General features: G+C 40.1%; 1 protein-coding gene across 24 annotated transcripts in view; it reads left to right on the plus strand.

The window, feature by feature from the left end:
* The window catches only part of MICAL3 (microtubule associated monooxygenase, calponin and LIM domain containing 3), a 171,824-nt gene that overhangs the window by 86,710 nt on the left and 58,525 nt on the right, over positions 1 to 26,589 (plus strand). For 17 of the 24 annotated variants that reach the window (XM_088164556.1, XM_088164573.1, XM_088164554.1 and 14 more), the window contains exons 18-21: positions 13,175 to 13,282; positions 13,878 to 14,064; positions 18,766 to 18,854; positions 20,022 to 20,109. In XM_088164556.1, coding sequence (XP_088020682.1) covers positions 13,175 to 13,282; positions 13,878 to 14,064; positions 18,766 to 18,854; positions 20,022 to 20,109 — 472 coding nt within the window. Of the gene's footprint in view, positions 1 to 6,064; positions 6,122 to 7,945; positions 8,051 to 10,502; positions 10,611 to 13,174; positions 13,283 to 13,877; positions 14,065 to 18,765; positions 18,855 to 20,021; positions 20,110 to 26,589 lie in introns of all 24 variants that reach the window. The other 7 variants (XM_088164564.1, XM_088164567.1, XM_088164574.1 and 4 more) reach the window with 2 other exon arrangements.

The raw sequence follows: 26,589 nt of genomic DNA on the forward strand, positions 1-26,589 counted from the left end.
TATTGAGGATTTTTCTCCACCAAGGAGCAGGGGTTTTTTGTTTGTTCTTGTTTATACCAGCACTACACAACTTAAAACAAATTTTTTAAAAGGAAGAAAAAAATCCTTCTGCTCTGCCTTGACGTCAATAGCATCTTTGTATAGGAAGCAGTGTAGGGCATATCTTTGAAAAACCTTTTTGCAACAGTTTTACTCTTTTTTCAGAGGATTTAAATTATTTTTTTTCAACACTGGCAGTGATTGCCTTGTGTGGATGATTTCCCTGTCAGTATTACACATGGAGATGATCTTTCCTTGATTGGCTTTACTGTGTCAACAGAAGATGATTGATTCCTGGGTCCGGATTTCTTGCAGGATTTTCAGTGCTTATGTAATGAAGAAGTATAAAACTGGGTCTCAAGGATGCAAAATCTGCAGGATGCAGAAGGATCAAAACCCCACTGATAGGATCCCTGTTCCAAAAGTTCCTTCCTGTGTGCCTGGGGAAGGGAAGATTATGGGTTACCTTCACTCAAAAGCCATGGATGTGCACTGAGCTGCTTATTCTTGAGTGAACAGAGATCAGCTGAGAGCACTGAGCCAAGCAGCCAGCTTTGGACAGAAACCTCTCCTGCAGGAAGTTGTTGCTGGAGCAGTACCTCTAGTGGCTGCTGAGATTTCTGGTTGCTTAGGCAGGCAGAACCTGCTAGCTGTGAGACTGCACCTTTTGATGGTGCTGGACTGGCCTTCCTGGGTGACATTGGTCACTCTGGCTTTATAGCTCATCCCTGTGTGACAGACTGCCAGCAGGGAAGTGCTGCTGAGCACCAGGACCTGTCACTGAATCACAGACTCACCGAGTTGGAAGAGACCTTCAAGATCAGAGTCCAACCCTGCCCTAACACCTCAAATAGACCGTGGCACCAAGTGCCACATCCAATCTTTTTTTAAACACATCCAGGGATAGTGACTCCACCACCTCCCCAGGCAGACCATTCCAGTTCTTCATCACTGCACATGCTGTAAAGGATTACTTTTGCTTCTGACAAGTTCTTTAGGGAGGATGTATGTTTGGTAGAAAGAGCTATTCATGAAGCTTTTGGAAAAATTTCTCTTTTGGCACAGGTGCTGAAGGTCATGAGCAGAAGCTTCTGCTACTAATTGAATATATCACATATCAAATACCTTCTAGTGGAGAGTGCTTTGAAGAGGAGCAAAGCAGCTCCTAAGGGGACAAAGCAGGGCTATGTTACTGAGAGAAACCATAGGTTGCCTAATGTTCTTACTAGTGGCAAAATGAACTTCCTTCTTTGGGAGAAAAGCAGTTATATATGACTGACAGGTTTGGTTCTTCCTGTCCTGTGGAAACTGCATGGAAGAGGAAAGTATATGCAAAAGCATAAGAGTGGTTGCAAGGAAGAATTGCAAAGGAAATGGTCTGGGTTGGACCCACAGTTCTGATGAGAAATTGGCATCTGCCTTGGGGTATTTCCTGCTGGTGTCTGTCAGATGGAGTTCCTTAGCTGTACTTGCTTACCAGTTTAAATCTAGAATCTTGCTTTACCCTTGAATTCAGGTATTAGCTGAGCAGTTTCCATGAGCTTGTAAGCAAGATACCTCTGTGTGTTGTATATGTGGGGTAGGGGTGGTTTGCTAAGAGAGAATTCCTAGAAATAGTGAAATCCTGGAAGAATCTGTTCTGAAGCAGTTTCTACTTCCATCACAAGAATTTAATGCTGTCTCTCTTGAAAGGCAATACCTTCCAAAGAGCAAGGGGGTTAAAAAACTCACCAATCTGCTCCTCACAGCATTCTATGTGCCCTGCATCTCTTGGGAATTGGATTATAAAGTTGGATTTATTAAGTTACACTTTGAGGATGTTGACTTGTGTGGTCAAAATTGGTTTTGTGTTCTTATGAGCATCACAGCTACATCTAATGATGCACGAAGATATTGGGAAGTGAATGTGCACAGTGGAAATGTAATAATTTTTATATGATGGTAATATCACCTAAAAAGGCTGGATTGTGTTTCATGGTGTGTTGGTTAATCTGAAATGAATGCCTGCTTGTATAAGAACATCTTCTATCCTGTGCTCTATTGCTTTCTGAGCCATTTTGGCTGCTTTTGGGGAAGATCATCTCATCCAGGATCATGAAGCCATTGAAAGCCATATGGTCTATCCAGAAGAGGTTCTGACTGGGCATGGTATGAGAGACAAGCCCTTGGAACTGAATTTTGCCCTGGATTTCCAGACTCTGAGCTTATAGCCTTCAGAAGTCTTCTGCTATTGTTCTGTAGGTCTCCTGTCAGCAGCAACTTTTGTGTGTAATACATAAATCATGTTTGATGTGTACAAAGATACTTGTACATGGACATCCCATGTCTTTTGGTTGCTCATCTCTTCTGCCTCAATATCTGCTGCTTATTCTTTTGAGACCATTCCCTGAAGTGTGATAAAGGGCAGTAGTGCAAACTTTGCAGTAATTTTGTTGGAACTGTATTCTTTGAAGAGAAGCGATGACTGAGATGACCACAGACAGCAGGAGCTGAAACCTCAACAGGAGAGAACTTAAAACACCAGTGACTTCTGCAAATACTGCTTTTTTACCTTAAATTTTTAATTTAAATCTGCTGGGTTTTTTTCTGTTTTCCTATAGTCATCCTTTTCTTTGTGTGCTCAGAAATAGATTCTACTGGAGGACTGCCTGAACACATACTTCATGCATTCATCCAATGTTATATTCTGAATTTACCTTGGAAAAATAAGCAAGTTTGTGAAAATTTTGACATTTGAAATGCAAACTTGGCCATGGACAGATGAAAATCCATGAGCAGCTTTATGGCTGAGAATGTTGCCATGCTTTCAGTTAGAAATTAGTGACTTCATAGCTAAGCCTTTTGAAACATCATATGAATGTTCCTCATCCAGTGCAGTGCAGTCATATGCTTTAGTTTAAGCTGCTTGTAGCATCTGTTTGAGATAGAGGAGTGCACTATTTATTTAACTGTTTTGTTGAAAAGAGAGCACCCAAACAGATGTTAGTGCCAGCTCATCTGCAAGGGCAGTAATAAACATCTGTAATATCTCTATGCCATGTGCAGTTTTTCATCTAACAGCAGCTTTGGGTACACAGCATTTGTTTTTTCCCAGTGCAACCATTTCCAGATATGCTCTGGTGAGAACTCAAAAGGAAAGGAAAAATCAGGAAGAAGACACATTAATAAACAAGAAATGGTGGAGAAAAGACTGTACATAATAAGGAGGTACAGCACTAGAAGGGCATGTTTTCTGGTGTGTTAAATTGAGGACACTTATGTGCATTGTGTAGTATGCAGACTATATAAATACAGCTCCATTTTATCTATAAACCAGCTGGATTTCTGTTCTAGTAAGATGTAGTACATTTTAGCTTGCCTGAGGTGATGTAATGTCTGTAAGTTAGAGAGGAAGGATCTGAAGCTGGGAACAGAACACTGAGACTTGAATTGTATTAGTACTGAGCTGCAAGCAAGAGTAATTAGGTCAACAGGATGGATATTTTTAAGCATTTTAAGGCACAGCAATAAGTATTTTTTATGAAGCAAAGAGAGCAGTCTAATTGTGCTATGGAGACTTCCAAGTTTTGCCTTTAACTGATTGTAAGACCTTGACTCAAAAGCTGATGGTTTAATTGCTGATTGATACAAGTCTATGTTCACTGACTGTCAAATGTGATCGTGTGGCTCTGGGTACAAACTTGGGTGTCTCAGCTTCAGATTCACTGTGCTTTCAGCTCATTTGAGAGAGGTGTGGCCTTAGGATCATGGTCTCAGTTCATGCATCCTGGCCTGTCTTACCAAACCAGTGGTAATGTTACCTCTTTTCTACCATTATTAAGATTTTTTTTTTCCTTTTTCTGTTTCAAAAAAAAAAAGATGAGGCATAAGGAACGTTCTCGGACCTGCCCCAAAAAAGTGATCATGCTCTCTTCTTCCACTCCATCTTCCTCTCCACCGTATCCCAGGCAGCAGGTGATTCCCTCTGCATGCTCTGTCCCTTTCTCTTCATTGCTGCTTGTACAAGTGACTAGCTCAGTTACCAAATAGCTAATTCACAAATACATTTCCAGTTTTCTTTCTTTCAGGTGCTGATAGGGAGTTTTCAACCTCTTAGGTTAGGAAGATAGGGCAGCATTCACTCACTGAAAGCATGAAGAGTCTCCACTGGAGACTTTGAGATTTTGCTGTAGGTGTATTTTTTATTACAGTACCCTTTCACAATTTTGAAATGCAGCAAAGTAGAAATTAAATGTTTGGAGTAATGCAGGGAAAGAAAATTAAACTTTGTTCTATCTCCACTCTCCGTTTAAAGAACTGTGACTGAAAATTTGCCCTTGAACCCATGTAGCTTTTTTTAGGATTGCTTATCTGAAGTGGTTTTTGAGTGTTGTAGTGGCCTGCACATTTGCACTGTGGTTCTTCTGTTTCTCCCACACCAGGCTCTTGTCTCAGTCTGACTTTGAGCCTGGAGCACTGAGAGCTGTTCTGAGCACACTGTATAAATGTGTATCCATATGTTTGTGCACATGTATTTGTTGTCCTAGTTAAATATTACCTGAAATCCTTCTAATATTTCTGTCTTCTTGTATATTGTCATTGTGTTTCTTTGAGTTGTATCCTTTTAAATTATTTATTTAGTTTTCCTACTTTCAAATCCACTTCTTGATCAATCCTGAACTAGAGGTCCCTAAAAGGCAGTTGCAGTTCCATAGAGCTGTCATGACAATACATAGGGATTGTACAAATTAATTTCCCCAGAGATGGAGCATGTTTCTTTGCTGAGCTCTTTTATGCCTATAACTGTAAAGGAGCATTACCTTCTAGAAGAATAGACAGGTTTTATTCTCTAGCAGAAAGTTTGACTTGCCTTATTGCTGTGATTTCTCGAATTTTAATTACATGTTGCAGTTTATTTGGTCTAATTATTGTCAGTCTCCAGGACACACATTCTTTGCTGCCTCTGTGGTGTCTGAATCTACAAGATACATCAGCTCTGCCTACTGATCCCATTTGAAACTGTCCTAACAAAAAAGGGGGTTGGTTTTCTGCCACACTGTGAACAGCAGACTTTTCAAGAAGGATACAGGGGAGGACATCTAGGTAGACTGGGTGAGGAAAGCCCTTTTCATTAGCAAAACCTGCATTTAAACTGCAGTGTACTGTTATCAGATTGTGATAGCTAACTGCCTTCCTTGTGTCAAAATCCTTTGACAATTTTGTTGGATACATTTTATGAAAGAACAAAAGTTTTCCCCAGTCTTACAGGTAGAGAAACTATGGCAGTTAAATGCTGAGTTTTACTTTCTAATCTATAGTGTGGGATTCATTTTCCATGTAGAGAAATTTATTTTGACTCACTAAGGATCTGGTAGCTCCATATTTTCCTTCCTCCAAGTGTTTGTTTGTCCTGTGTCTTTTTGGTTGCCTAGTTCAGTCATGAAAGCCAGCTACTGCCAAGTGTATTTTGACCATTTTCTATGTTGTCTCCTATAGAAGTCTTTCTTCTTTTAATTCAGGAATTTTACTCTTTGTGCTCCAGAACTTTGTGCTCAGTTGTGTAGTCTGCTTTTGGAGGCATTCTTTTTCCTTAGGAATGATTTTTTTTCCCCTGAAATTGTCTTGGCCTAGGCCTCATAGCAAGTCAGCTGAATCTGCATCCTTGTTATGCTGGAGCCTTTTAAAATCTTTAATTCTACTCTTCTACTGCATTTATTCTGCCACTTCTTTTAAACTTTCCATCTCCTTCCTCTGAACTAACATCACAGTATGAATTATACTGAGTGTCTTACCATCTTTATTGCACTAATTTGATTACATTGTGGTATTGTGTTGTTGTTTATTGACCTAAGATGAATATATACTTTTTAAAAAAAACTCTCTACAGGAGCCAACTTGTTATTGCCAGGTTTAGAATATTCTTAATAAACTTCTGCTCTTGTTATGGCTTCTTTTCTGCCTGCATCATAAGAAAAATCAGATAAAGTGTGTTCTGATTAGAAAGTTGGTCTGTCATGTTTTTAAGCTCACCATTTGTTGCCTGCAGAGATTCAGGGAACCCGGTTCCGGCTATCTCGGGGAGCAGAGTCCCAGACAGGAAAGGGTAAAGAGCATGAACACATGGCATGGGTGCTGATGACACAAAGCTGTGGTGGATGTGTGCCATACAGAGGTCAAATACAGGGGATGGTGAAGCACACTTACCCAAATGCTGCTGTTAACACGCTGGAACTGCTGAGAGTGTCAGGAGCGAGCCTTCCTGTGTGATACCCACATAAATGCACAACAAGCCTTCATCAACAGTTTGCTATATGCTTTTATTTTGCCCTAGGTCGAACACTTGAGCTCTTGTCATTCTTCTTTTCCTCTTCCACCTCTTTAGTGAAGTATGTTGTGGCTGCAGCACAACAAGAAGAGTTATGTTTTGCGCTAATTCATGCGAACATGGTTGCATTGTGTTCACCGCTTGCTTTCTGGATGGTTAAACAACTGGCATTCCATCTTCCCTCCTACAGGCCAAAGTAAAAGGAAAAATGATGAGGCATTATTTAGTGTAGAGACGTTGAAGCTTTCTTAACAATGAAATATTCAACAGTCTGTCTGAATGGCTCAGTATTATACAGAAGCACGGGAAAAGAAAAGATAGGCACTCAAAAGGACCAGTTGATTTGAATTCATATTGACAAATTAATTGACATTCCAGTACAGGCTTTGAATGAATTAAGTCATAAATGGGAGGCAGCAATAAAACTGTTGCAACTTCCAGAATGTGTTCTAACAAAAGCCTCTTGTAGGCTGAATGTTTTCTGACAGGCAGTAGAAAATGAATACGCGTGTCTGCAATGACACAGAACCCACAGCTTTATAATAGGCCCCAGTTTTAGTGAAAATGATCCAGTAGGAAGGAGTAGGTGGAATAGAAAGCAGCTTAAAAGTAGAGTTTATTATTAATGCATCTGAATGGGAAAAGTGTTCCTTGTAAACAGGGTGTGAACCCAATTTTCTGTTCTGCACTGGAGGACAATTAGTAGTACAGAGCAGCACCGTGGCATTCTTGACAGATCACGCCTCAGATTTCTTGATGCACATGTTTGTAGTTCCTGGTCCATTTACTTTTGTACTCTACAAACAAATTAGCTGAAGGCTGTGTGATACTGCAGTGATAGGCCTGCCTTATACAGCAGGCCACCTGCCAGGTCTATTTTCATGTCACTAAGTGCACCACACAACAGTTTAGGAACATTGATATGAAAGACCAGAATAGCAGAGGTGTCAAATATTGTGCCTGGAGTGTATTGACATGGTCGTGCAATAAGAACAAGTAGGACAGTGAAGTTGCATAAGTAAAACTGGCAGCTTCTGTGAGTGTTTGATTTTGCTGTTCTTTGCTTTATTTAGACAGGCTCATTAAACATGCTCTCATTGGCATGTAGAGTATTTACTTTGTATATACCACCATCTTTAATGAGAACTGAAGTACATTAGCGTAAAATGTGTTTCTGTACACAAAATCTAAGAAACAAGTAAGTGCAGGTTGAGATATTTAAAGGAAATCCTTCAGAATGGAGAACTATGGGGAAATAAAGTGACAAATAAGGCTCTTTGTGCATGATGAAGCCACATTTGAAATTTATTTTTTGATGGTAATGCCAGAGAGAGAGGCTATGTGCTTGTTTGATTTTGGCTGCAGCAGTCCTAGGAAGAGTTGTGAATAACAATTAATTCAACCATTTTTTCTTGCCCTTGAGGGTCAAAATGTAGCACTTCATTAGAACAGTAGATATTGGGGGAAAAAAAAACCCCAGTTTTCACAAGAGAGCTTTTGTTACTGTTCTGCATGTGAGTGTCATACCTTTTGGCTGGCATTTTGGTGTCTCTTCCTTTTTGTGCTGGTTTGTTTATTGTTGCCTCCTTCCCCGTCTCGCAGAGATCTCCTCGTTTATTTTCTCATGACCAAGTGCCCATGAATGTTGAGCAAAGGGCATGTCAGCTGGCTGCCCTCCTGGAGTCCAGACGTGCACTGAGGCATCAGGTGACTACAGCCCTGCCTATCTGCTCTCCTGTAGCAGTGTGGGATTCTGGGTACAGGTGAAATCTTGGGTCAGAGAGAGAAAAAAAAAAAAAAAAAAGTCACCAAAATATGACCACTCTTCCACAGTCACGTGGTTAAAACAACTGTCTCGTCTATTTTGTGTAGTGTCTTTTCAACTTGCCATTTCCTAGATGTCTCCTGGTTTGGTGAGTGACCCTTTCTGTTCCTCAAAACAAAATATGAACAATGAAGTAACAAGCAGCCTCTAGACTTCAGAGTAAATGCTGAAAACGAGCTGGGCTCTGGATCAAGTTATCTCACAGTGGTCGTTTAGCAGTCAGCCACTCACAGATTTTGCTTGCTTCTGGAAGTGAGAATATTCACATTTTCCAACCTGGCTCTGTAGTACTACTCTTGTGTCCATCCTTCCTGTGCAGTTGTTTCCAATGGTAGAGCTGGCAGTTTGTGCAGATTGTCTTTGATTCCAGTGTACACTTTTGTTTTGTTTTGGTTTTGTGCTTAATTTTCTCTCCAGTCTGTTGTCTTTGGGCTATGGGAGCATGCCAGTTTGAACTGTGGTTTCTTTGGTTGCTCTCTGTTTGCAGTTATCTTCAGAAGTGCTTGGCAAACTGCACAGTGCTTTTTTGGAAAGCACCATCTACAGAAGTGTTTTTTTTCATAACTTACTGTTTTGAGTTAACCATCCCAAATCAAAGCTGTCTTCTTGAGCTGGAGCATGAACAGTCCCAGAACTTTTGCTGGTGGGGATAACTTTTGCAAGCCCTGCTAAAAAGAATTGTGACATCCAGGTCACTTCCCATTGCTGGTTTTTTTTGGGATGCCATCTTTTTCTGATGGTTAAAATCACAGAAGATGTTCTCCAAGAAGGAACAGCAAACCTTTGGCTAGATTTGAAATTTTGGGAACCAGCTACAAAGGCCTGAATAAGAAGATTACTTTAAATATAGTGGCACCTGTTTGTTAATGGGTGCCATGACTTAATATCTCGAGCAAGGTCCTCAATGCTCATATGCATTTCCTTATTCAGTTAAAATGATAATACAGAAATGAAGATCTAGACCAAAATACTTTGTTCCTACCTTTTGTAATGCTCTCTGGCATATTTTAAGCTCCTTCTGAGGCTGTAAAGGATTGCAGCATTGCAATGCAAAGATAGAAATTATTTCAAAAATTGTCTAATTTCTGTATTGTGCAGAATTGAAAAGGAGGAGAGACTGAGAACACAAAGTAGAGGAAAGCACAAAGTGGGTAGGGCAGAGGAAAAAGGAAACAGATGTTGGAACATTGCAAGCAATGATGGATTATGATGTGGGATTTAAGGGAAGAAAACAAAAATACTAAGAGAGAGAAGGCTTGGCAAAGTAAAACATTTTCAGAGAAGAAACTTGATTAAATGTTGATGTACAGAAATTTTTTAATGAACAATTACATTTCCATAAATTGGGGAAATTTTAAAAGCCAAGCTCTTTTGGATTTTGATCAGTAAATTTAATCTTGAGGTTAGTCTATTCCGAGTGGCTAGAAGTAGCTATTTTCATGGGTCATGCAATTACATGACATTTAGTTTTCCTTTTTATAACTAAAACCATAATTTATTTTGCAAAGAAAGCCAGTTATTTGTAATGTGCATATAATTTTTAGAATTGCACAGTTTCTTCCAGTGCTGTTTGTCTGATACTTTCAACTTCCAATTTTTTTCCTATTTATATGAAGTGTTTCTTGGGAAATGGGCATAATCATCCATAGAGATAATGACAAGGGTATATTAGAAAACCAAATTTTGGGTTCTCCTGTGAGAAGTTTCAGGAGGATGCAGGTTCTCAGTCTGTGATTTATTCTTTGCCATTTGATAATCAAGCTCAGCAGATTATTTCATATTGATTCATTCTTTTTTTGGTTCAGTGTTTCTAATCTGCTTACAGTAAATTTTAGGTTGGAAATTTAGTGTTAATTACCGAAAATACATACAAGCTAACTTCTTTTTCTTCTGTCCCCCAGGAGAGTAGACTTTTGGTTTATATAGTTAAAATGTAGAATAGGTCTCACATGGCTTGAAAGATGATCTTAGTGCCTTGGGCCAGTAATAAGGAACAATGAGAGATACAGAAAGAGCAGAGGAAATTGATTTGGGGTCTTTGCCAGTGGCTTAGGTGGTTGGGTTACAGGAGGTTGGACATCTGTGGAAGTAGGTAACTGCTTCCAAATGGTCCTAAATAATGTAAAACCTAATAAAGATCTGCCTCGCTAGGGAGAAAGTAAAGATACATTGGATATTTTCCTCTAAGTTTTCCTGTAACACACTTAAAAAAAATTATTCTTGATGGTAGCCAGAAAGGCCTGGGTTAGTTTGTTTGGTTTTTTTTTTTTAATTTTTTCTTCTCTCTTAGAAGAGAACATGTATGATTGTGTTGATGTTTATTTTATGTTTTAGCCTGAGGCTGAGCCGTCGCGCCGATTCTTTGTTGACCAGTGGGAGCTCTCCCTTAGCCTCCGCTCTTCCAACCGCCCTTCCTCACCCTCCTCCGACTCTCTCCGACAGGTAGCCCTCACCTGAGCCCTCCAGGTGCACTCAGCTGCCTTTGCTTGCCAAGGACACCCCACGGGACACAGCCAGGCTGGCACTGCTTCACCTGCAGACCCTCTGTGCTTCCCCGTGCACAAAGGAGAAGCCAGAGGCAGCCCGTGCCCGGCACAGCTCGGGGGTTGGCAGCCATAAAGCAGTTTGAAACTAAACGTGTTTAACATTCCGTGTCCATGAGAAAGTTTGTGGTGCATCTCACACTCAAACCGGAGGTTTTGAGCACTGATAGTCCTTCTGGCTTTGCAGTGAAGCTTTCTGGGTTTGCTTGCTGCTTTTGTTGAAGTTTTGGGGCTAAACAACAGAATGTGTTTGTGCATATATGGTTAATGGACAGTGTGAAATAAAAAGTGCTTTGACTTTTTGAAAAATCACTGAGAATTTGAACTAGTTTATAGTTGTCCTCTGTAAACAGCAGGAACTTGATTTGACATAAGCTGGAGCAGGTTCTTTGCCTCCCTTTGAAAATGCTGCAGAACATTGTGTGTCTCAAAGACCATGGGAAGAAAGATAAAATGCTTCGCTTGATAGCCATGATTAGGCCAGATGTGATGTGTAGGCAAAAAGCAAAACAAATCAGAAACACACAACCCCAAATGAAAAATTCAGCAAGTAAATTTTTCACACCAAATAGTCCAAGGTACTGTGAGTTAACATACTCATTTTTTGAGCTTGGAGCTTCTTATGTGCTGGTAGAAATTTAAAGATCCTGAAGGATCTGCAATTGAAGGTTTCAAATCAAAACTTGATTAGGGGAAACCTGATTAGGCCAAGTTTTTCCCCTGGAAATGCTTGATATCTCTTTTAAGAAAACTTAAAAAGCATTAAAGGTCTCTGATCATTCAGAGGAGATGGAAAACTCTTGGCCAAATTATTATGATTGCCAGTTAAAAATCAATGCTGAAAAAAATTTTAGAAGTGAGCATCACTTTAAATGTAGTGTTTGACAGGGTATATGTGATTGAAAAGCAACTCTGCACATATGTATGTGGAACCTGGAAAACTCTGAAAGACAAATAATTTGTTATTTCTTGTATATAGAAATACTACAAGTGCTCTGCCTCTTGGAATGGAATCAGTAGACAGGTATAAATTCTTTCTGGGTAGAAATAAACCCTCATTACTGCAGTGACAAAGAGCTTAAGGAATTAGGACTGTAGTGACAGCAGCAGTAATCTCTGCCTGAGCACTCCATTTTCACTCTATAATCTTTTTCCCCAAAGAAGTACCCATTCTGTGGTGAAATTCAGTTTTTTGTTATGCTTCCTGCTGTTCTCATGTCTGAACTTGTGAGGGTTTTAAACATTTCTAGGAGGCTAATAACCACACATATTAAATTAGTTATTAGTTGTGGGAAATAACTACTGTGCTTCAAGCAAATTCTGCTAAACAAGTAAAGGGGGTTTTAAGTTACAACTTTCCTTTTGTTATCCTTGGCATTTCACACTTGCTAGAAGTTGAGTGGTTCTCTGATCCTGTATTAGTTAAGAACCCAGCTAGAAACATTCATAATGCTGCTTAGTCAGGAAAAGGGAAGTTGCTTGGCGTGCTCTTTGCTGCTCTGAGTCAAATCCGTGGCGTTTGCAGTGTGATTGAGCTAACATGGATGTAACCACCTCATTTTCTTAACCATGTAATTATTGCCAACGGTTGTGTTTCCTGTGAAAAACACTTCCTCCGCTCCTGCAGTGATTGAACTTGGCTTGCAGACACTCATTTGGTACCATCTAAGGTAACAGCCAACTTGCCTAGACTGCTGAAAACACTGGAGGGTTTTTAGATATCCAGAATTATGGAGTCAGTCTGTGCCTGTGATGGAGAAAAGCCAAGTCATAAAGTCGTGTTCAGAGTTGAACAAATACATGTTCCAGATGTATGCAGGTATGGCTTTAATGCATTGGATGAGGCTCTTCCATCTTTTTCCATATAAGCCTCTGTGTATTTTTAGCACTGAAAGAATTAATATATTTGAATCACTCTGAGTTCTTTAGTTAAGGACTGCTCCCTGCTCTGTGAATGCTCTGTAAATTAATTCTTTCCAGGTGCAAAGCATACAAATGTACTGTTGTCAGTCAGCATTGCTGCATTAGACTTGGTAACGTACCTTCTAAAAGATCTTTGTTTCTGATGTCAATTTTACCTGGAACCTCAGATCTTAAGCTGTATTTAGCCTCATCTTTTAGAAGTGTCTATACTCAAGTTTCCAGGGATGAAATAACCCCACAGGTGAAAACAAGATCTGCTCCCTTCATCATCATAGTATTTCTGGAACACTTAAAACATACAAAATGCAAGCCTTCCTGTCTGTTCCTACAGGTGATCCTGGACTGTACTGGTGATTTCTGATGATACTGGCTTTGCTATTACTGCTTGTCACTTTATTTTGTCCACTGTCTTGGCATGATTTGACTTCTCTGCACCTTTTCACCATCTAATCTCTCATCATTCTAGTTATTTTTTTTTTTAATTCGATTCTTTTTTTTCTTTTCTCACATCACTCTTGTTTTATTCAACCCATCTGATAGAAGTACATAAAGATGTACACAGGCGGAGTGAGCTCATTGGCTGAGCAGATAGCCAATCAGCTTCAAAGGAAAGAGCAACCCAAAACCCTTCTAGACAAGAAGGAACTGGTAAGATGATGTGCCAGAGGTGATGTGTGTTTGTGATTAGATGTCGTGTAGATCTCAAGTTTTGTGAGCGTCCAGTTGTTACACCACTGATGGAATCTGTCGTAGCTTTGTGAAGAGATTTTTGTTTCCCTTTCTCCATCCACCCTCACTCTTGTCCTCGTTTTCTTTGCCAAATATTTTTAATCTAATGCCAGCATCCAAAGATTGTGCATAATGAATTGAGAAAACTGTTCTGTGCTACTTTCTGGAGGAGACACTGGTTTTGGTAACGTAGGTTAAAAACTGCTGTTTGAGGGTGCTCTAATGGTTTTGCCTTGCTTCATATGCCTCCTTCCCTCACTGATTTCAGGGTCATCATTAACAGTACTGGTGTCCACTCATCTACCCAGAACTTGTTTTACTCCTGATACATGTAGGCATGGCATCCTAGGGCCCTTTATTCCTGGACAACAAGGTCAGTTTTTGGTGCCCTGCTTAAAACCGTGAGTTGTGTCCGAGAACTGCAGCAGATCCAGGTGCTCCCATATCCACAGAAGCGAGGAGAAAACGTGACCTCGGTGCGTGATCCAATTGAGCCCCCCTTGTTTGTGTGCAGGGCTCTCTGAAGAAGGAGTTCCCCCAGAACCTGGGAGGCAGTGACGTGTGTTACTTCTGCCGCAAGCGCGTCTACGTGATGGAGAGGCTCAGTGCCGAGGGCAAATTCTTCCACCGCAGCTGCTTCAAGTGCGAGTACTGCGGCACCACGCTGCGCCTGTCCTCCTACGCCTACGACATCGAGGATGGTAAGGTGCACGAGCCTGACTGAGAGACACAGGCTTTCAGCCGGCTCCTAAAATGCTCTTTATTGCAGCTGAGGGTGGGGCTCCACCGGCAGCCTTGCCCTGGAGGGATGTCCCCTGAATGGGATGTCCCTTGAATGGGCTGTGATTAGCTCATCTCAGCCCTCCCAGAAGGATGATCCTTAGATTGGAACATCTTTTCTTGTCATGGTGAGCTATCCCCCCGAAAAGCTTCAGTGATCCCACCATGCCCTAGTACCCATGTTAATCGTTTGTAACCCATTGGTCTTTCCCCCTTGGTACCATCCTTGCTTTCCCCCATAAAAACCCCAGTTTTTCCCCCAGTTCCTTAGGGAGCTGTCGTCTCTGGCTGCCTTCACAGAGCTGCTGGGTGATAAAAGAATCTCTGTGGCATCTACATGCCATGCTCCTGTCTCTCTGTCCCTGAGTCAGCCTAGGATGGCCTTGCAAGCAGAGCTGAAATCACTGATCAGAGCTGATCACTTGTGGCCACTGCCACTGCTTGCTGAGCTGTATCTGGCACTAGGAGAACTGCCAGAGACCCCCTAGAAGGCAGTCCCTTGCAGGACCCTCTCCCTGGGAAGGTTGATGGCTTCCCAGATCTGGAGCATCAGATCTCCATGGACCCCCTAGTAGTCATCAGAGGGTCGTGGGTGAGCCCAGAGCTGCTGACTCTAGGCAAGCTGTGTGTCCTGAAGCCCCTCTAGTTCTGGTTACAGTGCATTATAAACTTTTCATTGCATTTCATACATGGCTACATCACACACAATACCTTTTACATTTACATATAACCTATCAAAACTGCTAAAATTACCACATTATGTTAGTAATTAGCCAGCCATCAGAATTAGTATTTACATGTTAAACTTTTGGACTTGTTCTGCAGTAGAAATTTTTGAAATCTTTTTTTCTACTTGCAACATTGGCTTTCTTGTTTACTTGTGAAAATCCTTTTGTTTGGTAAAAACATCTTTTGTTTGAGGTGGATTTATCCTTTGCTCTAAGCCATAAAAGCCCTTTTTAACTTAATTGCTCTTTGCCTTCTAGTTACCCAATAAGACTGGCTCAGCAATTCTTTTCTTCTATATCAAAACTTACTTTCATTCCTCTAGAACTTTCTGTATATCTGTAAAACCCCTCTGTTAAATTCTCATCCTTCCCAACAGTAAGGGAAATAGGAAATGGCCTCCAGCTCTCCAGTCTCTTCACTGGCCTGGGAGCTCTGTTGTCTCTTTAAAATTATTTAATGAGTTAGAGAAGAGAGTTGTTGGAACCCAGAAACCAGTGAGTGTTGAGCTTTCTGTGCTTTCTGGCACTGACCCCCAGGAGAACACTGCTTTTGACTTGAGGCCTTGGAGAAGGCTTCCAAATTTGGGTGATGGAATTAAAATCATGGGTGTGCAGTTAGAATAAAAGTGTGTAATATCACTTGGTGAAGGATTTGAATTTGGGGTTTTTAGAATATAGCAATAGGTATGGAACAAGATGGAGGGTTTTGAGTGTTGTCTCTTTCTGTCTTCTTCCTTCTTCATGATATCAGGCAGTAGCTTCTGGCTGGATGGTTAGTGCTGCACTGCAGGTCACAGGAGTTTGGTTATTGGGTCAAAAGTATAAATAATATAGGTGTTAGCTCCTTTAGTGGACTGTTTAGCTTTAAAAGACCTTGTAGCTAGCTAAATTCAGCTCCATTTTGCTAGAAGTGTTGCAGAACTCTCTGTACTTTGGATAAGATTTGATAAACAACCAAGTCTGAACACGTGAAAATTCATCTCCTTTGTGCGTTTAATCCTGATTCTGAGTGAAGATTAAAAAAAATGAAGACAAGCCACTAATTAGGTGGTGCAGTTAATCCATTTATAGAGAGTAACATCCATTTCCCAGACACCATCTCTCAAGCTGTTGGAGCTTCATGGATTTCCTATGGCCAGGCCATGGCAGCAGCAGAGCAACCAAACTGATAGGAATTAATACAAAATTAAACAGAATTAAAAAGCATAACAGCTGCTGGCATGCATGGAAACAGATAATAACTGGAGGCTTTAAAAACCTGAACTGGCTGAGTTTGAGGGCTAGACCTCTTGCTCTCCTCATTTGACAGTATTTAAATAAAATTCCTGAGTGTTTAATACCACTTAAGAGAATATAGCAAGTTGGAGAGAAATGCAGTCAGCTTGTTCTTCTTGAAGATAGCACAATTGTCAAACTCTGTATGTTAATTTTAGATGTAATAAAACAGGGACTTCATAATCAGGGGCTGTGATAATAGGTCATTACAAGCTAAGTTCTGTTTATACAGAAAAAATGGAACATCAAAGTTAAGTAGAGGTAAGTCAGTGTTGGAGAGCATTGTTGCAGTAGTTACTGAAGATTCAGTAATGGCTCATTTTCTATATGTGATAGACTGAGGAGAAAAGAATATATATATTACAGAACTTGCTGATGCCTCAATTAGCAAAATCTAACATGCTAAGAATTAAGGGAAGCTTCAGATATACCCTACAAGTCTGAGAAACCAGACAATATGAAACTCAAGTTTATCAACAACCTGTGCATATTGAAAGCAGTAATTTAAGGTCATCCATCACTTATGAAATGTGTTCTCCTTGTAAGGATAGCTATATATTACAATCTTTGTTTGAGCAGTGATTGACAAAAATGTCACAGTTTCTGAAGAAAATGTATGAGAAAGTATTTCAGGTAAATGTTGATTCACACCAGCAGGTATTTTCTTACACAGCTGCCTGTCTTTAGTCCAATCTCAGTAGGAAAACAAGTGCAAAATGGTGTAAAAGAAGTGACAAGTAAGGTGCAAAGGATTTTATTTCAGACATGATGGTGTAGAAAACAAAATAGCAGGAAAATGGTGTTAGTACCAGTAGTTTTCCTCACTGATTGAGGCAAAAATGAAATAAAAATTTAAATTGATGACACTACAAGATATTCCACTGCAGATTGAAATCGATGGGTATCCACTCTGTGTAACTAGGAAGAATCTTTTAGTATATACTGGGTAGAAAAATGGCTGTGGAAATAGCATCTGATTTAAGGGGCAAAAAGAACTAAAACTGTATTCATAATGCATTATGTAATGACTTTAAGTAATGGACTTGCTGGGTTGTGAAGAGTTGAGGAAAATTAGAGTCATCAAACCAGACTCCTAGTAAGGAATAGAAACCCTTTTATTGCTTGTGTGGAAGGTCAGCAGACTTGGCATGCAAGTTTAAAGGGGCCAGTGGTAATTTTGAAATCAACATATAAAAGTAACATCTTTGTCAGAAATCAGAGTTGGGGAAAAGCATTTTTTGAGCACTGCTGTTATTTTGAGCACTCACAAGCAACTGAATATCTGACTGTGTGTTAAGCAGTGACAGACTGAGCTCTTCTCTCAGCTGTATGGGCTAAAACAGTTTTTACCACCAATTTTTAGTGATTCCCTCTGCAAACATGCTTGGGTGTGCAGTTATGGCCAGATAGTTCTCAGTGAAGCAAACACAAAGCTTGGAGTTTCAGCAGGCTTATAGCATTCACTCTGAAATATTACATATAACAGTTGTGTGTATATGAAGCAGATGTGGCTAAACAGAAATCTGTGATATCCTATCTAATGTAATTGTTGTGAAAATGTAGCTTGTATTTCATTCTGAGGAAAAAAATCCAAAGCCATACAACACATTGTCACTGTTCATGGAGCTGTTTGGGCTGACAAGCATTCTGCAGCCTTCTGCAGTCAGTGTCTGGTTTTAGGCTTCAGAGTCTGAGAATTTTTGTGTAAGAGTTTTTCAGTTGCTCATTTCAGACAATCTCAAAAAACATGTTTTGGCAAGAGTAAATATTAAGAAATACTTCTTGAAGTAAAGATTTCTAGAAAGATGTTTGTCACTTTTCCATCATGAAGCATTTTGCAAATACCAGCAGAGAGAAACTAGAGAAAGAGGCAGAGGTCAGAATATGTGTTGGAATGCACTGGCAAAGCTCTAGGAATGGGATAGCAGTGGAGGGTGCCATGGGCTGCATGTGCCAAGCAGGATACACTCACAAAGGTACTGTGAAGATAATTATGAGGCATCAGTTTGCTGCTTTTATTAGTACCAGTAGTATTTGCATGATGGTATTGCTAATGCTGCTTTGTCTTCCTGACAGTGTTCAGATACCAGTGAAAAACCTCTCTGGACTTCTGGGGTGTTAGTAAAATCAGTAGGATCACAAAAAAATCTTATTTGTGAAAATGAATCATTGTCATTTCTACAAGTAGCCACTGTGCATTTTGAGAGATGGTTCTTTGGGAATTAGCACTGTCCTCTCCCACTTTCCTCTGCTGGTTGTATTCATTCTTGCTTTTTCCAAAAGTGCTTCTGCCAGCTTTTCATGTGATGATGTCTTTGTTCCTCACACACTGCTGCATTGTTAGCATGTGATACCACACAAGCCTCACAGCTTTGCTTTGGTGTTTGATAGGATTTTAAACTAAATGGCTGTCAGGCACCCAATGGAAAGGAGGCTAGTTACAGGGGGAGACAGCAGGGCTGGGGCTAAAACTTCAGCCAGTGTTTGCCTCTGCATGTAGTGAAGAAATTAGAGAGAGCAACAGAAATGGCATCAGAAAATAAGTTGCAATGAGATGGATATTTATATTGTGCTAAATTCCTGTGTTGCTGTTGCTGACCATTTGTGTTTTATCTGCAGGTAAATTCTACTGTAAACCTCACTACTGTTACCGAGTCTCTGGTTATGCTCAGAGGAAGAGGCCAGCAGTGGGTCCTCTGTCAGGAAAGGTAATTGATTATTTTCATCTAACATGCTGTGTTAATAGATTTTAATTTTTAACATTGAGAAAGTATGTGTGGTGGTTTGGAGTTTTTTCAGAAAGTAGAAAAACTCAGAGTGCATTTAGTTGCTTTATATAACATGAAAGCTTGCAGTTCAACTAAATCTTATTTAAAAGCAAGTCCTCTACTTAGTACTACCCTTTTCATGGTACTTATCATGAAATGATGTGCTATCTTGCTCAAAACAGAATTTTGATAGTTTTTCTTGTCAGCTGAAATACTTTCTCAGTCTATGCTGAGACTAAATGAATAATGTTACCAGTTCTGGTTTTGCTTTATTTCTCCATGGTTTTACTTAAGATGAAATAAATTATTTGTATTTCTTTTGAAATATAAAGTTCTACTCCACTTGCATAAGCTATGGAGATCACATGCCTTCGTTTCTGAAGGTCTGCTTTGTGTTAACAGGAATCTGCATGAAAAGACAGAATATCCCCTTTCCTATACTATCATAGTGGAAGTATTTGTGCTTTAAATATAGGATGAGGAGATGCTGTATAATACAGAAAAGTCCCTCAGCTTTTGTCCAATTATTGGAGATAAATTATGGATTATGTCCAGTTTTATATTTATTATTTATTTATTATATAATTATAAGCCAAGGCACCTAATTTTTCTGATCAAGCCCCTTTTCAGTATTTTTGCATACACTGAGCAAGCTACATGCTGGTTTCCTAAGTTCTGTTAAACTTATATGCTGCAAACTGCCCTTCTCCCTTAAGTTATATTTTCTTTGTGCTAGCAGTGGTGCCTGTCCTTCTGCCTGATTCTCAGGTTTTATTAGTACAAGCTGAAGCTGTATTCTTTTTTGGAAGGATAACAGATCCATCCCAGTATGTGCCATACTTCCTGCCAAAAATAAAGACTAAAAACGGTACCTGTTTTATTTCCCAGAGGAGCAGACTTCAGGGATCTTAGTGCTTTGACTTTCTTGGCTATCCAGTTTGTTTTTCAGAGCTTTAATAAAGCTTTAAACTGAGAAGGAACTTGCTTGTTTGTCAGACCTTGCCATACGCGATGCTTACGGGGCATCTCAATTCCTCACTCAGCACATTCAGCACACACAACAATTTCAATTTTAACATGAATTTAACTTCCCCCACGTTCTTCCAGGACACCAAAGGACCTCTGCAGGACGCCATGGCCAGTGATGGGAACGGGAGGGCCAACAGCATCCCTGCCTCAGCAGAGAGGGCTCCAGGTAGCTCCGCTTCCTTCTTTAGCAGGGTGGTGCAGTACTCGCTCGGCCTCGTGGGCAGAGTTAGGGTGGTGAGCCAGCGCCTGCACAGCACAGTCTCCTCCATTGGGCACCACGTAGCCCAGAACCCTCTGGACTCCTTTTTCATGTGTCAGCTGCTGGCATTTGGGGTTCCCTTTCTCTATGTCCAGTCAGAAGTTCTCGGGCAGATCCTAGGGGAATTCTGTGGGCAGCCTGCTGACCAGTAAAAATTTATTTGTCCCGACTTGGAGCTGTGTAACTCGTTTGGTTTTTGTGGTGCCATGTGAATTTTGTGTGTATTACATGGAAATCTCAATATATTATTTTGCACTGTGGCTTTGGGGCCTAGATGTTCTCAGTTCTTTCAAGGACATGATTTGAATGAATTCCAGGAAAACAGAGATGCTCAGTTGAGGGTCTCCTCTGAGCCAGCCCAGATAAAGAGCCCTGTAATGTATGCAGCTCAATGTCAGTGAAATTAAAAGTTTTTCTGAAGCACTGGAATGGCTCACAAACTGGATTTCTGTGTTTTCCTGAATTCTGGGTGTGGTTTCTCATTCTCCCAAGCTTCTCTTTATTAATCTGGTACTTGAATGGGAAAGATCCCATTATCTTTGGATTGTGTCTCCTTTGGAATTCTGGGTGTCTGACAGCTAATGGGATTGGATTCCTTAAACCCCTTGAATTTCATGGTGCTGGCAGGTCATGGTGCTCTTCCCTCTGCCAGCATCTGTGCTGCTCCTGGCCATGGCTTTGGAAATGGGGTGGTGAATGCGTGTGTGTCTCACTGTGATGTAGTTTTCCCTTTTAACTTGAAATTCTAATTCCTTCTAACACAAGAGAAGTGTCTGTGCTACAAATGCTCGTTTGCCCGGCCCCCAAGTGCTCATTTTGTGATTTCAGAGAAAGGAAGTAATATTAATTTCTAGTACTTGTTACAGAAGACTATGAATAAGCCAAATTAGCTGCTTGTAGAAAGGGAACATACTTAGAGGAATACTTTGAGAAAAGAATGTTTTCATAGTGCCAGTTGAGAAGACCTTAACACAGGAGCAGATAAAAATCATGGTGTTCTTTGACTTTATATTATTATACAAGTGTTTCTAAGATTGTAACTAAATGCCATCTGACAGAAATTTATTCTTAGTGTGTTGATTCTTGGAGTGTAGTTATTTTCAAGATTTCCTCCTTTGTGTGTGTGCAATTTCTATAGGGCAAAAGTGAGAAGAGGGTAGAGAAGAATGATATTTGCAAAATGCTATGAACAGATGTGTGAACTACAGCATTTTTGGGATAACTGGATGGATTTAAAACTGCCTTTTCTGAAAGTGAAAAAACTTGATTTTTTTGTAGATTGGAGCATGTTCTTAAAGATAAACAGAAAAAATTATTTATTGATACACAGAGCAACTGGTGTGAGCATAAGGTGTTTTGTGGAGTGAAGCTGTAGGTGATGAGAATTGGAAGGAGATTTTAGTTACATTTATCAATTAGTTTATCACAGCAATTGCTGGCAGAAAATCTCCTTTGATTTAGTCCTTCCAATAAATCAAATTTAATTGCTTGTACAAAGGAACATTCAGCAAGTAGCACCTGAATGATCACTAAGTAGAGCAAACAACAGGGCATAGTGTGTGATAAACTTCTATAAATCAGACAAAAATCAGCTATGAATCAGATGTTTCCTTCTGTAGTGGTGGCACAATCCTGTAGCAGCACTGTAGTACTTCCAGAGGAGTAAGATGGAACAGACACTATTTTGTCTAATGGCAAAACAAGAAATCTAAGGCTCCTTCTGTTTGCTTTCTGCTTTTTTAAAGCAGTGTATAACTGTAGCATAATATTTAGAGCTTTTGGTGCTTTTGAAGTTTTGCCCCTTGCAGTGGCCAGGGTGCATCAGGACGTGCTCAGCTTAGCTGGGTCACCTTTCAGGCAGGGTGTTGTGGTGCATTCTTGTGTGTGCATGGCAGAAGTACATTCAGTGGCAGAAGAGCTGAGCAGTGCCTCTGCTGTGCTAAAGAAATGATTTAAGCAAATCTTGGCACTACTGACTTAGCAATGGTTAAGAAGCAGGAGGAAGCTACTTTAAAAAAAGTCACAGTGGCATTAAGGGCAGATCAGTTCTCTGTTAGAGTAACAGCCATGTCTTGTAGGTACCTACATTTAGCTCCTCTTCTTGCTGGATAGCTAGGTCAGGAAACCTGGGATGGGTTTTACAGTTATTTATGATTTGAAAAAACAAATCTTTTTGAACTACCAAGCTTATCTATACAGTGGAAGGACAGGATATAATTCCTGAATAATCAAAAGGAGTCTGTAAGATTACATCTCAGTGTAACTCCTGAATTTAAATTATTTGCATATATGCTTTCTTACAAGCTTTCACTGTAGACTAGACAAATATCTCGAGCAAAAAGCTGAGATGGAGACAGAGGCAGAGCTCTGTTTCTAAGCCTCCAAATCATCCATCTGGTCAGTCACCTAGTACAGGTCATACATCTGAAAGTGTTTTACTTCCTTTAAGGCAAGACCACAAAATGGAATTTGGCAATAGCAATTTCAGGCCCTGAGGTCTGAGCTAATTCTCACCTCAGTAGTGAGGTAGGTCTTGGTGTAGAGTTGCCTCTGAAAGGATTAAGTAAAAGCAGAAAAGTGTGTAACATGCTCAGGTGTGATATTTGGTGGAGGTGTAAAGATAGCTTAGAAGGCAGAGGGAAGGTGTACAACAGTAACATCCCTTGTGGAATATATAAAAAGTCAGCCATTTAAAAATTTTATACCTGAGAGTTAAATTCAGCCCCGAGTTACCAAAAGTGCTTGTTTCAGGGAGCTTTATGGCAGCTCATGGCTTTTTAGTAGTTGTCATGAAGTCCTTAGTGAGTGTAAATTGCATGGGTTTTCTCCCTACATTCACTGCCCCCTTTGCTAAACCACCAAACCTTTTTTAGCCAGCTTAATGCTTAAAATACATTCAACCACAAAATCGCCTTCAGCAGGTTTAGTCAGATGAGGTGAGATTGGTCACAAGCCCTTTCCTGTGCTGTCACAAACCTGTCTGGCACAGATGAACTTTGCAGAAGATGTCAGTCCCTGCCTGGGTGGCCACAGCCCTGGCTGGCATTCAGTGAGTCCTGTCTGTGCCTTGTGCAGCAGTGGTTGCAGGGCACAGTGTGATCAGCAAGCTGAGCTTTGTTCAGCTGCAATCACCCTTTTTGTGAGGGGTTTGCAGAGATCCCCACGTGGTTTCTGCCCTGGTGCTTGCAGGGGAGGTCGTGGCCAAACTGGCTTCTGGAACCCTTCAGTGTGGGAAGTGGCAACAAGCTTTTGAGCAGTGGCTGCCATTCTCTCTGGGAAAGGGAAGTTGGGGACAGCTCTTCCTGTGCTTTTGGTCCTGCTGAACTGTGGCATGCTTGTCGTAGATCTGTAACTTTCTCTGTACCTTGTCTGCCTGTTTTTCTCTATCTTCTGCATTTGCCTTTGTGCCAAAATGCTGCTATTGCCAAAAAAAAAAAAAAAAAAAGAACAAAACTTTTGCTTTTTGACTGTCTCTCCCTTTGATAATCTGTAACTGCTGTGTCTTGGAAATTTTTTAAAATATTATTTACAGTACTTATATTGTTTTAATGTGCTTTTAATGCAAATGCTGTTCTTCTGTTTGTTCTAAAGGTCTGTAAGAATGTTTCTGAATTTTCAGCTCTTTCTTGACAGATGGACTTGGAACAGTCTTTACCCCTATCAGCTTTATGATATGCTCCTTGGGGTGATGTTAGCCAGCAATGTTTTGTTGTAAAATATTTCCCATTTCAGACTCATGTTTTTACAACAATGCATTTCTATCCCTATCAGCAACAGGAAGTTCATAAAGGAAAGACTGCTTAGGGAAACTCATACTTGTACAGCAATAAAAGGCAAGTCATGAGATCTTTTGCTTTAGTTACTTGACCTGTGAAAGATTAAGAAATCAAACATAAGCAATTGTATGAAAAACTGGAAAATGCAATACAAAGTAGAGGTACTAGGACTTTTGCTTTAATATCACATAAATATGTAATGTATATGATATAGGTATGCAATCTGAAAAGTTCAAATCCTCCTATGGATGTGCCTTAAGAGTTTTCAGGGAGAAATATTCAGAGTTAAACCCTTCACAGATCCTTAAACAAGTACTGTTGTATATAGCAAGCAATATACATGAGGAAGTACTTTTGCTGATCTGAAGAGCTAGGAAAGAGTGGCTTTTTCCTCTAAATATCCTTTAAAGTAAATTAACTGAGCCACTTTTGGAAAAAGATCTTAAGTGTCTGTACAAGTATAAGGAATATTTTTGAATGCATCCAATATTTTTTGCACACAATTGAATTTTGTGTCTGAAAAAATACAAATATATTTCTGTTTAGGAATAAGCTTCTTGTTCATAAACATTGCCTCTGTTGTTCAGAAGCATTGCCTCTTCACCATTCTCCATACATTGAACATGCCTTACTTGTGAAAATGATTTAACTCAAAGCAATACTGTTTGCTGTGCAAACAAACATCTTGCTGAAGTCCTCTACTTAGTCACTTCTTTTCATTATTATTCACCTTTGGGTTTTGTTCCTGTTTTAATTTGGTCTAGCAATTTAAGCATTAAATTATGTAAGATAGCAGCAAACACATTCTGTGACGTGACATTCTGTTTGAGGTGCCTTCATTTTAAACCACTTAATGTTTACAACTATATCCTACTCTTTTCCCTGCTAAAAATAAAAAAGAAAAAGGAAAACATTCATATTTCAGGATGTACTACCAAATTGGGATGAAAGCTATTTCCTCTACTAGCGTGCCTTGAATATTGTCTGTTCTGTTTGGAGGTGGTGTGTTTAGCAGGACATGGCACATGATACTGAACCCTTTTTTTGGGGTGTCACACAACTGCAGAGAGATCTGATGGAAGATTAATTTCTCTCTGTAACATTTACAATACAAACTTAAGACCAGACCCTATATTTTTGGAAACTGAGGAGAGTGTACGGGTTGCCTGATTAGAACCAGGGTTCAGTGCCCAGTGAATCATCCCTCAATAAAAAGCCAGGAATCTGTTAGGATAAGTGCTTGACTGTTCCCAGTCCATCATGTTCCTTTTCAGTGTTCTTATCAGGATTTGGGTGGCTTTGGCATAAAGGAAAGGAGAATGCTGAAGGATCAGCAATTTGAAGCCCAGAAAATTTGGAAAGGAAAAGGCTTGGTGGGAAGGTTATTTGTTCTTAAGAGTAGGAGATACAGCTGACCTGATGTAGTTTCACTGAAAAATCCAAAAAACCATTTTGAGGACTGAGAAGGATATGTCCATTTTGAGGACTGAGAAGGATATGTAGAGAATAACAATGTGCTCAGTTTGTGCTCATGGCTGGATCCTGCTAAGAACACTTTTCCATGGGAGTTACTGGGCTCCCAGCTCCTCCTCTCTAGCTTTCAGACCTGTAGACTTGTGCCACTGGAATATTTGTTGTTTGTATGTGTATATTCTAAAGGGTGATATGAATTTTTCTGGGCACTTTAATAGCTTCATTGAATGTTTTTGTGTCTTAGAAAAATAGTATTAAGTTTGTGTGAAAGATTTGGATTTTTCTTTAATTGCAGAATTAAAATGTCTAGTTTTTTGAAAAGTGGAATCTGAGTAATACTATTTTGAGATTGTTTCCCTCAGAGAAAAGGAGGGACTGTGCATAAAATAAGTTCAGTGACAGATAATATTCAAGTGAGACGATTCAGTGCTCAGAAAGGCTTCATGTCTCCACTGTATAGTCCCTTTGAAGACTTTGATTTATGCAGTTGTTTTTAACCTGTTTTTGCTTTGGGTGTGTGGTCTTTGAATTATGTAACACGTGGTTTCCCTGTTGCTGTGAAATTGAGATTTTTTTTTTTTTGTTCAACTATGTGAAATGTTCAAGGGAATAAATTCCAAACAAACTTCAGGTTTCTGAGTTTTTCTTTGTCCTCCCCCTCGTCCCTCCACTGGTTCCAGGTAAGGGATGCTGCAGGGGATCCAGAACTGGGGGACAGTGGAATGAATAGAGCTAGCAAGCTCAAATACAGCAGCCATTTGGGGAGCTCCATGGCATGTGCCATCTGTTGCTGCAAAGTGCTACTTTTCAGGTTCTTTTTGTATTGTGGTGTTTTTTTTAAATTTTGCTGTTACGTTGTGGTTTGTTCAGAGTGCAGGGCACACGACAGCATGATGTGCTGAGGAGCTCCCCACTAGGTGTTCTACTGACTTGGGATAGGTTTGCTCTCAGCATTGTGGCTTGGCAGAGTTTGGTGTCTTGAGGAGGTTTTGTGTGGCTTGCTGAGGTCTTTGTGTCTCTGTGAACAAGGCAGTGACACCCATGGGGGAGCAGGGACACTGTGCCAGGTAAAAGAGTCTTGACAGGCTTTGGTTTCTCTGCTTGGTGTGGATCTGCTGCGGTGCTGGGCTGTTTTGGT

The sequence above is a fragment of the Sturnus vulgaris genome, chromosome 5 (genome assembly GCF_052056855.1).
Source record: "Sturnus vulgaris isolate bStuVul1 chromosome 5, bStuVul1.hap1, whole genome shotgun sequence".
In the NCBI taxonomy this organism is placed as follows: domain Eukaryota; kingdom Metazoa; phylum Chordata; class Aves; order Passeriformes; family Sturnidae; genus Sturnus; species Sturnus vulgaris.